This window comes from Pagrus pagrus (assembly GCF_965226575.1).
Source record: "Pagrus pagrus genome assembly, chromosome: 9".
NCBI lineage: Eukaryota > Metazoa > Chordata > Actinopteri > Spariformes > Sparidae > Pagrus > Pagrus pagrus.
Window position 1 is genome coordinate 18,645,857 of NC_140193.1, and position 17,828 is coordinate 18,663,684.

General features: G+C 42.8%; 1 protein-coding gene across 2 annotated transcripts; it reads right to left on the reverse strand.

The window, feature by feature from the left end:
• Positions 1–1,047: 1,047 nt before the first annotated feature.
• On the reverse strand, positions 1,048–15,660 carry LOC311262126 (protocadherin-17-like). Of its 2 annotated transcripts, none has more exons than XM_084361331.1 (4): positions 12,214–15,660; positions 10,801–10,859; positions 10,481–10,650; positions 1,048–2,322 (listed from the first exon to the last, which is right to left on the reverse strand). In XM_084361331.1, exons 1-4 carry the CDS (start codon positions 14,485–14,487, stop codon positions 1,745–1,747), a joined length of 3,081 nt encoding a protein of 1,026 aa, XP_084217457.1. In that variant the 5' UTR covers positions 14,488–15,660; the 3' UTR covers positions 1,048–1,744. The 2 variants fall into 2 exon arrangements, with proteins under 2 accessions (XP_084217457.1, XP_084217456.1); XM_084361330.1 differs by having other exon boundaries at positions 12,019–15,660.
• Positions 15,661–17,828: the final 2,168 nt, after the last annotated feature.

Below are 17,828 nucleotides of genomic sequence, written 5' to 3' on the forward strand. Positions count from 1 at the left end.
AGATATAATGGATATACGTTCTCTGAATAGCATTACACAGGTCATGACAACATTTACATGCCTGTCTTCAAGTGGAATGAAAAAGAAACAGACAAAAAAAAAAAAAAAAACAGGGTATGTTTGAAAGAAATGAGCGAATAGACGGACCGGAGCTGTTTAGGCTCTTCCCCCGTGACCTGACCTTGAGTCACTTCTACCCTTCAAGCATTTGATTGAATAGTAAACAATGCATACAAACAGCTTTTCTTGCACATGCGCTTTTGTCAGTATATGAGGGGGAGAGCAGAAGATTACATTTTGTGTATTGCAGTGAAAAGATGATGAAATTCCAGATATCAAACGCCTCCTAACCTTGAATTCTCTTCAGCGAAGATGCTGTATTTTTTATTATTTGTTGTATAATTCTCTTTTTTGTATCTACTTTTGATAACCTTTAACACACTATTTGTTCAATGCTTTGCTGCCGCCATGACCCACTTTCCCCCACAGGGATCATTAAAATTTCATTCTATCTAATCAAAGAATTTCAAAAAGTCTTTGCTTGTAACTGACAGCCGCAGACGAATGTTAACTTTAACATTTTTGTTAGCTTCGTGTCTCGTCATTTGTCAGACACGCTCATAAATAAACCTATAATCACGAGCGGCGATTAACTGACAGCCGCTCTGATGACTTGGAGAGTACAAAGGCACGAGCGGGGGCTTTTCCAGCCCCAACATGTGATGCATGTGTAAGCATCGAGCAGAAGAAGTCAACTCGTCTTCTGTTGGTTGCACCAACACACAGTGCCTGATTTTATTGGAGTTTTTAAATATAAATAGCTGTGTAAAATGTTAATTGTGACTTTTTGTTTGAAGTTACCTAGGACCTAGACTACTGCAGATAACACGATGCTGGTATACAGGATATAGCTACAGTTTGCAGAGTCGCGAGAGCTTTTAGTCTTTAACACGTATTAAGCACCTTGTTGACACAAATGCACTTCTCGCACACAAAAACGTGACAGCTTCAGAATTCCTCGCCAGTCAAAAATAATTGCCTTCCGTGCACACAGTGTATACAAATTTAATAAAATACACAACAAGTACAGTAGCCCACATTCACGTGTAAGCTCAGCTTATTTTCACATAAACTGCAGAGACGACAATAAAATTACAAATACATTCTTAAAAAACTGTTTTTATAAGGAACCTTAAATGGTTTTATGAAAAGGGACATTCCCCTGTTGCACCACCATTAACAGTTCATAAGACACTTCACTTTTTGTATTTAACGTCACTGATATGTATTTCAGTTGCCTGTGATATTCAAAGAGATGTTCCTTAAACACTAAATGGAGACAGAAAGCTTCACTGTACAAAAGCAGACAGGACTCAATAGCTTAACAGTAGCAATTTGTTCAACAGCCTCACAAAATTGGAGCTTGAAATGTGTAAAATACAGACATCTAAATTGACAGGTACAGTACACTGTGAAAACACTTGAAGTCAGGTAAGCACTGATTTTTCTCCCCCCCCCCCCTTCCCTCCCCAAACCTTCACAGCAGTCAAGGACACATATTTCACTTAAACACAACAAGTCACAAACTAAAAAAAAAAGAAGAAACATACAAAGCGGATGGTTTTTGGTTATACAATGCGTGTCTGGACACCTGTGTGGGTCAAAATAAATCGCCTCTTGGTCATTAATGTGATATCATCATCACGCCCCTGGCAGGTGAGAGCGAGCGGGATCATCTGACCTGTCAGTTAGCGGAGTCCAGTGGGTCGAGCGCACAATCCGACCCCCCACACTCCTGGCTGATGACAGAGCTGTGAATGAGGCTGCTTGACAGGGACTTAGGCCTGAGCTCGCAGGTCAGGTAGGAGGGCTCCTCCAATTCAGTGTGCAGCGGGGAGCACTGGCCATCTGGAGGTCCATAGGCACTGATGTCTGAACCACCCTCCCTCTCTTCTGCGGACTCCTGGTTGGACAAGTCCAGGGGCATACTGCTCTTGGTGGGACTACTGGACGCAGATGGACTCTCCTGCAGCGGTGGGCTCAGTGCACGCTGCGATTTTAAGTAAGGTTTGACATTGGCCACGAGGATTGTACTGTCCCGCTGTTCTTTTCCAAACGTGCTGAGGGTTTTTCTGCTGCTGCAGCTGATGGTGCCATAAATCTCTGTCTCTACCATGGCGTCCATTCCCACAGGGATGAAAAGGTTGGTGCGATTATCGGCGCTGTCTGCTTGGCTTCCTACCCGTAACTTTGGCATCCAGCATCTGTCAGAATGTCCCAGTGCACGACATTCATCGGTGCAGTGGACTGATTTGTCTTGCTCTGCAAAAACAGTTAAACATTTGTTATTGGACCCTGCTGTGGTAAGAGTAAACAACCTAGAAGAAAATGTAGATGACATTTTGAAGGATGAGCAACAACAATAAAACACAATTCCGGTGCTATTTTTTACATTCCTGCTCCCAACTATAGGATCTTTCTTGATATGTTATTCATGCATCACTGGGATTTTTCAGAATAAAAAAACAGTCGCCTGTTCCAACAGCTGTGAAACAAATCAAAGTTGTTTTGATTGATTTAAGTACAAGCCTTTCTGTTCTAGACATCACCCACAATGCAACCTTAAAATAACGGCATCATGCAAAGGGAAAAAAAGTTAATAATCCTTTTATTTTTGTTGCCGGTCAATGTAGCAAATGAGTCAACCTATTCATGAAACCTTTTCCCTCTGCTTTTCTCAACAACGTGTGTAGGTGTTTCCTGGAAAATATCATCTGGTGCAGAGGAAGTGATGTGTTTCTCATTTACATTTCCAGCAGCAGCACTTTGAGTGGAATTAACAGAAAAACAACTGTGGAAATTTGCATGAGCAATTTGCATGAGCATGAGTGGTGAGAAATTGTGTAGTTGGTAGACTATTGTTGGTTATAACACTGTCTATAACGATGAAGATTAAAAAAAAAAAGACACAAACAGCCCAGCAACTAATAGGATGAAACAAAAAAAAAATCTTGCAGGGCTGAAATGGATAGATCTGCACACCATGTGGCTCCAGTTAAAAGGATTTTTATTGCCGTTTCGAGTGCAAGTACTTCTGATAAATACAGTCACCATCTCTGTACCTATAAACACACATAACACGCCTCACCTGTTGCACACTCTCATCACTCAAATAAGAGTATAAGATGTCTGTCCAGTGAAAAACACTCATCTCCAAATTTGGTGAATTTTTCGATAAAACTGAGAGAGGGAGTGCTCCTTTATGAGTTGAGACAATTCTCCTATTACTTTAGCCAAACAAACCATTTACAAAGTCCCTGGATCGTCTGGAGAATGCATCGCCACAAAGCTGAAAACAGGTTGACATTCTGGAGATAAGTGTTTTTCACTGGACAGTAATGAATACTGTATACAAAAGCTACATAAAGAAAATCCAAGTACAATTCATCTACCTCCAATAGTTTGTACCCCAAAAAGGACTCAGGCTACATAGTCGTCATATATTCTTAAGGTGCCTCTGTCTGTTTATATTATATGGAAAACAAGTAACACCATATGTTAAGAAGATGAAGAACACAATATGTATTTATCAGGAGTCTGGGGAAGAGCCTTGTACTCAAACATAACAACATCACAGCAGTGGCGAGCTCAATATTTGCATTTTTTTTTTTTAAATCGATTCACAGAAAGTATAGGTGTTCCTTTTGGATATTCAGAGAGCTGTGAAAATCAGATGAATATCTAAAATTAAAAATCAAGGTGAACTTGCATTTTGGGAATACCATTTGTAACACAAACACTCATTAGTTTGACCTTTAGTAATTTTTCTAATTACTGTGAGGGAGTCTGGTGCATTCTCAGCAGCTCATTTGCATTTCCTGCCCATTTTTCATTTCAGCTCTTATTAGTGGACGTATATTGTGACTTGTCCTTGCTACAAGAGGACGTTGTTCACTGTGAGTGGTGGGCAACAGTTTACTCTTGCAGCAAGAAACACAACTGCTTTTGGATGTGTGGAAACTAGAACCCGACCGATACTCGATGTCTGGGGCTGATGCCAATACCGATATTAGGAAGCAAACATTCGATCGTACCGGTCGACATACACACATTTTTTGCAGTGATCCCTCAAATGCGATTATCAAACGCGTGTGACTGACAAAGGCAGGATATGTTACAGTTTAACAATAAACTTAATTGTCAAAAATGACCCTAAGCATCTTATTCTGCATTAAAATTTGTAAAAAAAATTACGTTTTCATATCGGCTCATATCAGGCCAACATTTACGCCGATACCGATCTATCTGTGGGAGGCCATATATCGGTTGGGCTCTAGAGGAAACATTAAAAAGTGAAAGTCACTTCAACTGATATGCTTCTTTAAGACAAACTCTGGCTGTGCTTTGGTGGGAATTGGCTGAACTGACATACCGTGTAGTTATCACCTCAGTGCCACTAGATTAACACCACTAGAAGCAGAATTTCAAATTGAGGGGCGACTATTTATGTCACTAAAACACGCAACCTTCCTTCTTGACAACATATTCTTGATTGAAGTGGTCGCCTGATTACTCTCTGACTGAGGTAGCATGAGCTGCATTAGCTGACGCCGAACACAAAGCCAAATGCCACAGGACCGTGCAACATGTGCAAGAGACTGCGTATTAGTGTCACTAGTCAAAAGTGGAGCAATGGTTAAGGCTCTATATTTGTGCCGTCTTTCGCATTTCACATCACATCTAACCCCGGTAGACATGAAATAAGCACAGACAGAGAGAGTGACACAAGGAAGGAGCCAATTTCCAGGGTGTTATGATGTAGAAGGTTGTTTTTTTTTTTTTTCTGTAGCCATTACATTCCGCTATCAAAATTAATTTGACAATGATACATGGAAGTGTTTTGCATGTGGCAGCATGAAGCCAAATGTCAAACTTGTTTTTGTAAATTGGTAGTAAATGACGGTTTTCCTTCATTTCTAGTGAGGCAGCAATTTAAATTGTAAAAGTATAAATTTACTCTTCGTGTTGCTTTGATGCCTTGACTTTAAAAAATGTGTTTTTATTGCTGATGTCTTGACATCCTTTACGCAAGATATGCAAACAAATTAAAGTAATGATGGCTGAATCGGTCCGAGTTTGGTTATTTGTTTTAAGCTTTTGTTGCAGTGTGTTTCCTGTCAAAAATCTCCAACTATATGAAATGAATGAGCCGGTAAGACACAGAAAGATGCAGACAAAGACTACGCACACCACATCTGCACAATCTCTTCCTCTATGTAGGTGTCTCTCCCACAGGAATCAAACGTTCCCGGTGAAATATAATGATGGAAAATACAAAAAAAATAAAAATTCACACATCTAGATCCAGTCTCACATTATCATTTCACATGCCGTCTCTCACATAATTCCATCTCCTCCTCCTCCCGTGGAAACCAAAAACTCTACCCAAAACATTAAACCTGTTGGCTCGACACTACACCGATCAGCACTCATAGCTTTGGTCTATTAATAAGGCTTCTCCATCTTGCTCACATGCCATTATATTATATCAAAGACAATGAGCAGCAAGTGACTAACTGTGAATGAGCCACTTGATCTCATTTTCAAACCTGGCCCTGATGAGTATCAGCCTGGAACAAGGGGAAGCAACACGCGATGGGGGGCTCTTCCTAGAAGAGGTGGGGGGATCCTCTTGTTCAAAGACAACACCTTCCTCGCGCACCGGCATCGACCAGTTTGCTGGAGGACACGCAAACCCAGGGGGCGAGTTCAAAACCAGACGAGAAGATACCGCAAACCCCAAGAGATGTGAAAACCAGCACCATGTGGCACACAGCGAGCTCATTTGCAAAGTACAGGCCACCACTATCAAGTAGTCCATGAACACCCCCGCAAACACACCCACACACACACACAGTTGTTGCCATAGGACAAAATGGAAGTGTTAATTATTCTGTGGCAGGACAAAGATTTGAAACAGTAAACAGGGCTCTTGATGTTGAAAATGTTAAAGGAAAAGGCCTTTTGACATTTCTTTTAGGACCTTAGGTGTTTTTATTTGCGTTTTAGGGATTTTGGGTTTCATTTTGTATCACGCTGTAGGTGGAGCTGTTGCGTTTGTCTTTACAATTTGCCTGAGAACGCTTGAAAACGTCGCATACATACATACATTTTCTCTGTGTGGAAAAGCCTCTTCTTTTTCCTTTGTATGCAGTGTTTTCATTGTGCAGCTGGAAACCAACTGGGGTTGGATGTGCACACTATCCGCCTTCTTTGGGATTACACAAAGAAGGTTCACATGGAGGCAAACGCGGTTTCCTTCTCTGTAAAGTCAAGTCAGTGGGTTTTGACCACGAAAAACATCAGATGCGAATGCAATAGAAAATTCTCAACCTTGGAGCCTTTATTAGTATCTGGTTAAATAATGTGTGAAATATTATATGAATGGGGTGCTTACTTGTTAAGAGCAAAGTGGTGAAATTTGTATGAGTTCAATAAACAATACATTCAGTAATCTGCTCTGAATGTTGGTGTCAAGGATCTGGATAACAGGAGTTTTTCCTTTTACAATTACAGCTTTTACTCTATTAAAGCAGTGAAAATCACTGGGTGGCAACCAAATGCAGCGTGTGGGTGGGGTGGCTATGCATTTCATATCACCATTATTGATTTTCTGTAAATTAATGGGACCTAAATTATAATAGATAGAGGCTAGATATTATGCATACAAGGGTTTTTATTGCTGTATCATGCATATGCAAAGGGTGCAAGGGCAGGGTGAGTGGGCAGCCAATGGGGTGGCCAGCGATTGTATCAGGGTGGCTGTGAAAATCATATCTACTAACACACTTGGATATCGACTATACTCCTTTCTTGCATCTTGATTGGATGTTGTGTATAACTTGTGTGTACACTGTTTTTACAATGCTTTCACGGTGTCCTCTTGGCCAGGTCTCTCTTGAAAAAGAGATTAAAGGAAGGTACATCTTGTAGTTTTGTGGATGAAGAGTAAGATAGAAGATCACTGATATATTTTTATGACTGAATTAACTGAATACACAAACTGTCCTCGAGGGAAAATGCAATTTCAGAATGTTTTACTTTGTTTATATTCGCAGGACCTTTGTGAGTAGCAACCTTTCGACCTACAAGCAGCGCTGTGGGGATCTTATTTCCCTCAATGATGGCTTGTTTGAATGGAAACATATCAAATTACTTTTTCTGGGTTTGTATTATTGTCTTTTTAATATTGTGAATATTAAATTTCTGAGGTCAAATTATTTTACGAAACAACATAGTGCACCTTTAATCTCAATAAGACAGGAAATAAAGAAGATTGAAATGAAATAATGTGAGAATGTATCATATATGGTATAAAAGAAGTTGGTTAAAGGGTTTCAAATGAAATTGGATCGCAATAATGATCATAATCACGTTTTGTTTTTAAAGTTATTTCTGGCACTTACTTACCAACGACTGAAGCGTGGTAATTACAGTTACAGTCTGCAGTAAAGTAGTCTGTGTTTGCAACAAACGGTAATTGTGCCCATTCAAACACAACTAGTAAGTTTTAACAAGCCGCTTTCACTCTTTCCGAAACAAATTATATTTCTAGGCCGCATACTGTGATTTTTCTTTTTTTTCCCCGTCATGTTACATATTATGTGAACTCACACTGTTACATTCCGAGCACAAACCATTCTGGTGCTGTCTTTGTCAGGACTAAGATCAAGAGAAAATACGCATTTGAGTTCAAAATGCATTTTACATCAAAAGGGAGAACTAAATGATGGCTTTGATTTGGCAAAACCGCAGCAAAGATCCTGCATATTATAAGTGCTACGCTTTGAAGCATGTACACCCTAGATTGCAGTTCTGTGCCCCGTGCATTTGTGTTCCTCCGTCTTTCTTTTCAGCGCCATGGAGAAAAGTATTTTTTAGGCACAGATACGCAAGGCCAGAACAATAAGCATAAGCAAGGAGAAGCAGAGGGATGCTGAATTCATTTCCATGGTACCTATCACCACTGCAGAGGAGCTCGCAGATGACGCTGATGCAAAGGGATGTATGTGCTTAGAAGGTTGAGCAGGAAGGTATTTTTTTTTTGTTATTGTGCTATTTGTCTCGCTATATAACCAGAAGCAATTTTAGGGATCTAGCTGCATGTTTATATAAGATTAAATGCTTACACCCTTATGATCAAATTAAATTTTTTTAGGTTTTTTATTAAATAGCTATTAACTACATGTAACAATTTGGAAGAAAAATGAGGTATCACAGTACTGTTAGTAGCTTTATAATTTTTGATCATTTAATAAAAACAAGAATGCAGAGTGAAGAGGATGAGGAAGTAAGGGTGCTTTCATCTATTGTGCCTGTCATCTGCTTTCCATTTTCATTTCCCATTCCATCAGTGAATAACAATTTTTTTGAATAATAGCTCTAAAATGATGGCGTTACACAATGGTCTTATATAGTCCAGTGCATTAACACAGCTACATAATAGAATCATGACAAAGTGGCAAAGTAGCTGTGATCTTATGGGCAACTGTGAATGGAACAATAACATGTACTCAAAAACAAAGAAAGTGCCTGCCCATTATAAATAGAATCAGAGAAAGCCTAGCAACATACCCACTGTGCATCTGGTGTCTGTGAGAGTGAATAAATATTCAGAGTGCATGATAGTGGAAGCTGCACAGGTGCATATATTACCTGTATCAAAGCAGCCAGGGAGACTAGAGGGATGGTAAAGGTAAAGACATAAAAGCAATACTACTTAACCCGCGAGCTTTTGTGTTGGTGCATTTAGAACAAAAATTCTGTGGTGTATCCATTTTGGATAATAACACTATCTTGTCAGAAATCTGCACGGCAGTGGCTTTGTTGTTCAATAAATGTACCTGTATGTATGTGCCTGAGCAAGAGACAGAAGGAGCGTGTGGGTTGATGGTTGAGGGTGATGTTTTTGCATGATCAGGTCTAGCGCACGGTGCGTAATGCAGATCTTCCATCGAGGAGTGAGCAGACAGTGACACCATTTAATGTTCAACTGACCAACCCGACGGGAGAAAAAAACCATTTAATCGCTTCGCTTTTTAACTAGATTTCTCACAGGCAAACAGGGGAGGCATTAGCAGAAAGAAGAGAGAGAAAAAAAAACCTATTAATATTAAAAGCAACACCACACTTCTTTGCATTTCTCTTATCTTACATATGCAGGTCTATAAATTAACTGCCATTCCTGTCAGTGCTGCTCATGTAAATATTCAGTCATGTACAAAACGTCTTTTTCAATATGTGTCTATTTGATTGGCCTTAGAACTTGGGCTGAATCAGATTCAGAAATGTGCGGCGGAAGAAAAAAAAAATTGTGATTGAATTTACACCTCCCACAGAGTCAAGTTTGGTCTGCCATAATTCCTCACACACACACACACACACACACACACACACACACAAACACACACATATACACACAAAAGTGAGACAGATAGAGAAAGAGGGAGAGAGAGATTCACACATCCTTCTGGCAGCCGCAAGAGTGTTTCCATCTCTGCCCTCCTGAGCACGCCACAAACAAACAGTTCATAGCAATGTAAATGGTGTGGAAAGTGCTGCATAGGGACCTGATGACCAGAGCCATTCCCCTTCCAAGGCTCGCACAAGGAAATGAGAAACATCACCACTTCACTCGAGTCCCCCATTATCTTTTATCTTACCAGTGAGAGCAGCTTTCATATTTTCAGTTTATAGCTAAATATATCAGTCCCTATCAGGTCAGCTGGGTTGCAACAGATTGACAATCATCTACGATTATACTCCTGGCACTGAGGATCGCTTCAGATTTGCGAAATAAAATTTAACATTTCTATTTTGAGTCGCAAAGCAAAGCCCCCCCTCGAAACAGTGTAACCACCTCAAACCTGATAATAACTGAGAAAATCTTCCCGAGCGAAAGGTGGAAAGACTCTGTCATGTTGCACCAGAAACAACTGTCATTGCACATTGCAAGTGTCTATCATGCTTTCTTGTCTCCGTCGTGTTATTCAAGACATGCATGCAGTGAATCTGTGTTCAAATAATGACGTGATCAAAAGAGACACGGGCGGAGGTACACTTTGCCATGCATATGAGTTCCTTTTGATGGCAAAATCAGACAGAAGATGTTTGAACATTCTACCTTCAGCCAATGGACTCTTTTATCCTTTCAAACTACCATCTACCTTCCACTCTGGTGCCTCCATGTCATCTTTGAAACACAGCTCAGGCTGTCTGCAATGTAAAGCGGTGCAAAATAACACTACCTGCATCTAATAACAGTGCGGAATTACCTCTTCCATGACTTGTTTGGCTGCACTGTGGGCCACCACTTAAAAAAACACCATGCATGTTCTCGGTGCATAAAGTATAAACAATGTCTGGTGCAAGAGTCAGTTAGGCATCTTCAAGATGTCAGGAAGAGAGTGCATCCACTCACCCTGTTCAAAAGGCTGGCCATTAACTGCTGTTGCTTTCATCTTGAGGGCCTCCCTAGCAGACGTGTCGCAGTGTGAGCCTTTATTAGTATCCTGGTCACTATCAGCCTGGTCACTATCACCATGGCCACTGTCTCGGAGGCTTGCTCGTTCTGCATCCTTAAATGTTGAGCTGCAGCAGAATGGAAGGAGGGGGGGAGGAAAAAAAACACATAACTTGCCATTACCTCTGCGTGAGCACTTCTATTTGATAGCCATAGTCAGCTGGCTTGATACAAGGATGGAGAGGCTAAATCAGGAAGCTTTTGGATAGAGCTCTTACCTTTGAACAAATGGCTGCCTGCTGCCAGCATAATTGGGTTCTGAGGGGAAATTTTCCGTCTGGAAATGAGAGAAAAAACATATTTTGCATTGGCCACGTTAAAAGTTTAATGCAGTTTTCAGCAATCAACTTTGTAACATGAGATTCAGACTGGAAAAGGAATCAGACTAGTCTGTTTTATTCCGATTCTTATATCTCGATTTTAGCACCTGAAAGATGTCAATAAAAGCCACAGAGTGGCTGCCAGTATTGACGGCATGATAAGAACAAATCTCCATTGTGACCATATGTGACTCCTTGGCACGGCAAAGGAGTAAAGCATTAGCCACTGTCATCAGCATCCTATTTCCCCTATCTTGAGAATAATGTGTTTGTGTTGATCACACCCACATACCCTAGTGGCTGGTGACAGTGCCAGGCCTTGTCATCTGTGTTATCATCTCCAAATGAGACTGTCTGTGAGACTGTCCTAGATATTTACATCGTTTACAACAGATAATTCTGCTGTGCTAAACGTCACGACAAGCCCATGCTGTCAAATTAGCATGCTAGCTGGCTCGTGTGCGCAACCCCGCCATCTCTACAAGACAAGGCCGGACCCCATTAATGGCCTTATCGTGCCAACTTTAGACGCGGATGGGTGGATCTGGCCCATATTTGTGGGGAGCGAGAAATGCGATTGTAAGGTTATGCTGTGTGCATCTAGCTGTCTGCTGCACATTGGTTCAGTAATGTGATCGGACAAGCTGCTCAAACACCTGTCCAATCCCACATTTCAGGCAGGGTTTTGTTTTCACTCTATAGCAGTGGATCTGGCAGGGTCACAGCAGCCTTGTTCAAGACTCAAACTGTTTGCATGTCTAACTGAGAGGAGCTCTCTGATTATGCAGACCACCTGTACCGTTTTGCAAGAGACGACTCACAATGGAGGCACTTTCTGAAATGATTCTGGTTCCTCAAATGCAGCTCTCTTTAGTGAAATGCCATTTACGACACATTATTACATCCCAGCACTAAGTTACCAGATCATGTGGAGAATATTTCACAGTGTCATAACAGGGAAAGAAAAAGCAATGATAATGATGTCTGCTCCCAGTGACAGAGTTTCTCTCTTTCAGTCGATTACTTTTCTTTTGTCAGATTTGTATGGCAAAGCAGCGTGTGCAGATAAGCGAGAATAAAGGGCAGATAAAGAATACGGTGCAGCAGCATCCTTACCTGTATCACTGACATCCTATTCGCTGGAGTGTCTGTGCTAAGCCCGGCAAAGCTGGAGTGGCAGCCTGCCCTGGGGACTGTCAGGCTGTTTGGGGTGGTTTTCAGGTACATGACCTCTGACCTGGGCAGTGTGAGTGGCAGAGGGCTCTGGTAGTCAAAACATATTGGTGAAGTGATGAGTGAAGGGCTGCTCACCACGTTCATCCTGCTCGCAGAATCTCTCTCCTCCATCTCACTCTGCACCAGCATGATGTCACTCTTGTTGATCCTTTTCTTTTTGCCTTTCCCCACTGGAGGATTGGAGTACTCAGCCATGCGGCAGTTATAATTCCCAGTCTCCTTATCTTGATGCTTGGACTTGACAGCGATGGCGGTCATGACTGCTAAGAGCATGACAGAGATAATGCAGAGGGTAACTATGAGGGGCAGGGATACATCCCAGTGCTGCTGCTCCCCGCTCGCGCTGGAACCCCCTCCTGCCGCTGTCTCTGTGTTCGCCTTAATGATCAGCTTAGCCACGGCAGATAAGGGGGGCTTGCCATGGTCAGTTACCTTCACCACCAGCTCAACCACTGGGGCAACCTCTTCCCAAAGAGCATGGGCAGTTCTCACCTCGCCTCCCACAGGATCCATCTCGAACAGGTGGTCGTCGTTTCCCTCGGTGATCTCGTAGGTCAAATGGCCGCTCTCTCCGTGGTCGTGGTCCACCGCTTTCACCGTGGCCACGATGTATCCGATCCCCACGTTTCTAGGCACTGGGATTTCTGCTGTATCATTCAGCAGAAGGGGTAAAATAATAACCGGGAGATTGTCGTTGACGTCAAGGACGTTGACCCTGACTGTAGAAGTGCTCTCCATGTGAGGGGATCCTCCGTCTTTAGCTTGAACTTTGAACTCAAAGGACTTTGTTTGCTCATAATTGAAAGACCGCGAGGCGTATATGGCTCCATTGGTGGGATTTACAGACACGTAGGTGTACACGGAAACATCTCCGATATGTGACGGCAGAATGGAGTACGACACTGTTCCATTGCGACCTACATCTGGGTCGTGGGCCAGGACAGAGCCCAGATACTCCCCTGGGATGTTGTTCTCAGGCACCTGTAGCACATACACCGTCTTTGTAAAGCGTGGCGCATTGTCGTTCTCGTCCAAGATTTTCACAGTGAACGACTTTGTGTAGTTCAAGGAAGGGATCCCATTGTCTCTCGCCACTATTGTTACATTGTATTCATCTTTCATTTCCCTGTCCAGAGGTCTGTCTGTGAGCAGCGTGTAAAAATTATCATTGTTTTCCTGCAGTCTGAAGGGGACGTTTCCCAACACCCTGCACTGAAGTTGACCGTTTCGTCCAGAATCTTTATCTGTCACTCTCACCAGGGCTATGACAGACTCTGGAGGTGCCGCCTCGCTGATGGCTCCCTGCCGAACAGACACAAAACTTATGATGGGCGAGTTGTCATTTTTGTCAAGCACTTTCACAGTTATTTTACAGTGGCCTGGTATCGGGTTGGGCCCCAGATCCTTAGCCTGCACGTCAAACTCTATGATTGGATTCTCTTCATAGTCAATCTCTCCCTGGACCTTGATGACGCCAGTATTGGGGTCAATGGAGAACAGATCTTGGATTCTCTCAGATGCATATCCAGTGAAGGAATAGACCACCTGCCCGTTGCTCCCCTCATCTTGGTCAGTGGCGTTTAAATCTATAAGCACTTTCCCAGGAGGAGAATTCTCCGGAATCTCAATCACATAAGAGGATTTTTCAAAAACTGGGCTATTGTCATTCGAATCAGTCACCCTGACGTTGATCTGCATGGAGCCTGATCTCGGATACTCCCCACCGTCTATTGCTGTGAGGAGAAGGGTGTGATGGCTCTGATCCTCCCTATCCAGAGGTCTCTGAACCACCAGCTCTGGATATATAGTCCCATCGCCTCTCACTTTTAAATCCAGGGAAAATGTATTGTGATCATCTCTCGTGACCTGGTATGTCTTTATCCCATTTTCCCCTGAATCTGAGTCATGTGCAATAGTGAGAGGGAAACGTGTCCCAGCAGCTGCGTTCTCTGAAATATCAATATTAACATGATCTGAAGGAAAGCTGGGCGAGTTGTCATTTATGTCCTGTATGTCAATCTTGATCATGCATATCTCCTTGTCATTGGCAAACACCTCCATGGAGAGCTGGCACTTTGGGTTGCGCCTGCATAACGTTTCCCTGTCAATCCTTTGTTTGGTGAAGATTAGTCCACTCTCCGGGTCAACATCCACCAGATGTGGTGCAGAATTCTCCAGCACCCTGAAGTTAGATTTCTTCCCTCTCTCCATGGTCCCATATCCGGCATCTTTTGCTATATTACCTATAACAGTGCCAGGTCCTTGCTCCTCCAGGACGGAATAATTGAGGTTTTTCAATGTCAGGGCTTTAACCCACAGCAGAAAGAAAATGGTTACAGAGAGACGCATCCCTTCAACTGGATATGCGGTAGTGGCAGACAGGAAAAAAAAAAAAAAAAGAAAAAGAAAAAAGAAAATCCTCGTTGACTTTCAACCTGTTGATTACGGCAAACCTAGAGGACTAAACCCACAGCAGGCGTGTGGTTGACGCCGATCCCACACTAATTAGGTATTAAATCGATCCGTGAAGCGTTATCGCCTTCTGATTTGTGTTTTAACCTCTTTCACATGCCGTTCGGCTACGATGAACTCTTTCTGTAAACAAAGATGACCGCCCGACGACACCTAAGGCATGAATTAAACATCAAATTAAACATAGTGTGCGAGAAATGCTTTGTTTTTTCCTCACAGGTGGTGGTGGTTGTGTGTGTGTGTGTGCGGGGGGGAGTTAATGAATAATCGATGACTATAAAGTATTAATATTCCCTACTGCATCCAAGGTTAAAGCGTTTGGATCTCTGTGGTGAAGGTTAGACCGGAGCTTACAAAAGCGCATTGCCCTCATGCGACATCTACACCTAGGCTACGGCGGATACTGACATGCCCGTCTCAAAATGCAGCATTGTCCGATGTTACCATTCACGATGCATTTACTTTTTCTCCTGTGCGGCACACTGTTGCATATGGGCTCTGCTCGCTCGGCACACACAGCCTGCCCATGCCACAAAGTAGAAGAAAAGCAGGCTACGGAGCTGTTAATCCCGTCCAACCTTTTGCGTTCCCGTCATTCAAGAGCATCTATTGCGCGGCTGCGACTTTTGCCCGATGATTGTCCTATAATCAGTCCAGTAATCCCATAATCCAGTCCAATTGGACCCAGTGCTCTATCATCCTTCATTCGGACAATGCTCGTCTGCACTGGCCCCTCGTGAGCGATGCCCCGAAAAAGCGAAGAAAGCAGAGAAAACCGCGGAAAAAAGAAAGATTTCAGATAATCAGAATTAATCGCTTCTCCTGCGCTCAGTTGTCTCCGCGTCAACTGTTGAAACCTGCTCCCTTCGCAGTGAGATCTGACCGGAATCCTCTCGACGCCTTTATAACAGACTCCAGTGTCTTTCTTGGTGCATTTAACATAGTTTCTGATCGTCTTCCAGCAAATGAGTGAACAGTGACAGATCTTGCCTTGGGGGGGTTTTCTCCAATAGGTCTGGCAAGATCGCATGAAGAAGGGCTGTTCTAGTGCTACGTGATTCATTTACTGATGTGCGCGCACCGAGCAGCAGCATCAGAGAGAGGGAGAGAGGGGGGGAGAGATGGTGTGGGGGGGGGTGTGGGGGGAGGAAACGTGCTGGTTGGATGTTGCTCCTAATACATGTGGATGTGAACTAGGGGATTATGAATAGATCGATGAAATGTGTTTGGCTGTGGACGCAGGAGGGAGCTGACAAGTGGTCAGTCTGAGGAGGAGTGGATCAGATGGGCATCAGGGGGTGAAAAATGTGAAATTAAAGATGGGTTAAATGAACTGGGTTTCTTCGCTTACTCAGAGTGGCATGTTCTCAGTGTCGGTGGAGCTCTTTGGGTATTCAGGGACTACAGATTCTTATCAATATTTGAAAACAATACCACCTGTCTCTTTGTTATCTTTATGAGCGGGGAGATGAAATACAGACAGACCGTGGGTGTTTTCAGGATAATCTCAGTAAAGGACATAAGAGAATTACTTATGCTTGTGGAAAAAAAACAAGGCTTATTTCACAGCTCAAATATCACAGCTGTTGGTATAACCTGCCTTCTGCAGCTATCACACTTGCCTCCAGTAGCCTCCTATCCGCATCAATCTCATATCTCATATTGAAAAAGATGGACTGACATTTAGTTCACTCAGCGTTTCAACAATATGACATTTGCATTTTTATTCTCACTTGACCAGATCTGAGAGACACACGCTGCTCCGACGCTGCTGCAGGTACCTTATATGCGAGTGATTCTGTGAGGAGGCTGAGTCAACACTGGGGTAAGAACTGTGTGGCCTGGTAGCTCATTTGAGTCCATGTTGCCCAGGATCTAAATCAACCTTGAGTTGTCCCCGAGTTCATTTCCATTGTCTGAAACATGGCTGCTTTCCTCCTCTGGGGAGCATCAACTTTGGCTGGCCGGGGTGCAGCCTGCATAAATTGGCCATTTCTGCAGGTAAGAGATAAGGACAACAAAGGGAAACTAATTATCATTCACTCTATGTTAAAACCTCAGGAAAGGACTGCTATTGACAACTGTGTCTGCATTGTCACAGTCATACCATTTAATATGATCTGAGCTCTGAATGAGAGGGTGGTTCATATCCATAATAAATAGGCCACATCCTAATGTGTGGCTTCCAATGCCTTGTTTCTGTCGACGCTGACGACTTTGTCATGGATAACTTTCTCTAATGAGACCACCGCACCTGCCCCGGAATGAAACGCAATCTCTGCAGCTTGTGTAGGCAGTAAAAACACCCGGATTGAGTCGGTTGCTTCATGACGAATGGATTTTTACTTGAAAGCACATTATTCTGGTGCTGTAAAATCATACCTGTTGTAATCCACACAGAGGTTGAAGTGACTAAACAGTGGCTATGCGCATTCAAGCACACGCACTATATCTTGGTATCTCTTTAATGTGACTCACTTTACCACTGCGCACAAGCATGATTAGAGGTGAGATTAAGTTGTTTATCATTCTGTTTTTGCGACCGTTGATGGTTGCACCACACCTCGAGCAGCACACTGGAATACTGATGGTGGTGAGTGGGAACGCTCATCAACACAAGTCGCTAGATTTTCTTTTTTTGCCGCAGAGTAGACGCATGAGAGAGCAAGTTCTGTGTGGAATACATTTCTCTGTGAGACACTGTGCAAACATGTTAATTTCACACATAAAACAACACGTACAGCAAGGTTTCTGAACACCAAAACGGGCGTTTGAGAACGTTCTGTTGATCAGTCACAGGGAAAAGGAATAAGATGGTGAAACAACAACATAACCTCCCTAGGATTGTCAAAGCAAACACAAATAAAAGTCAGTTAGTTTAATACTAATCCTTCTAGAACCACTATACTCCTATGGTAAATAAACAGTGCAGTGCAGTTTCGTGAAGCGAAATATCATGTGTTTTCTCTCGTGTGACAATAATCCATATCCCTGCATCATTCATGACGTCCTCAGGACCAAATTTAAAGGGTCAGTTCCCACGTGTGCCAAGGTTTGAGAAATCCATCTCTGAAACTTCTGCATCCATGGAGAAGTATATTTAAAATCTCACTAGCAGGAACCATTTTTGCAGTGATCAAAGATAATAATAGCTAGAATGGCACTCATTAGAGCGCATACCTCCACCAAGGCCCAACAGTCCCCTTTAATTCAACCAC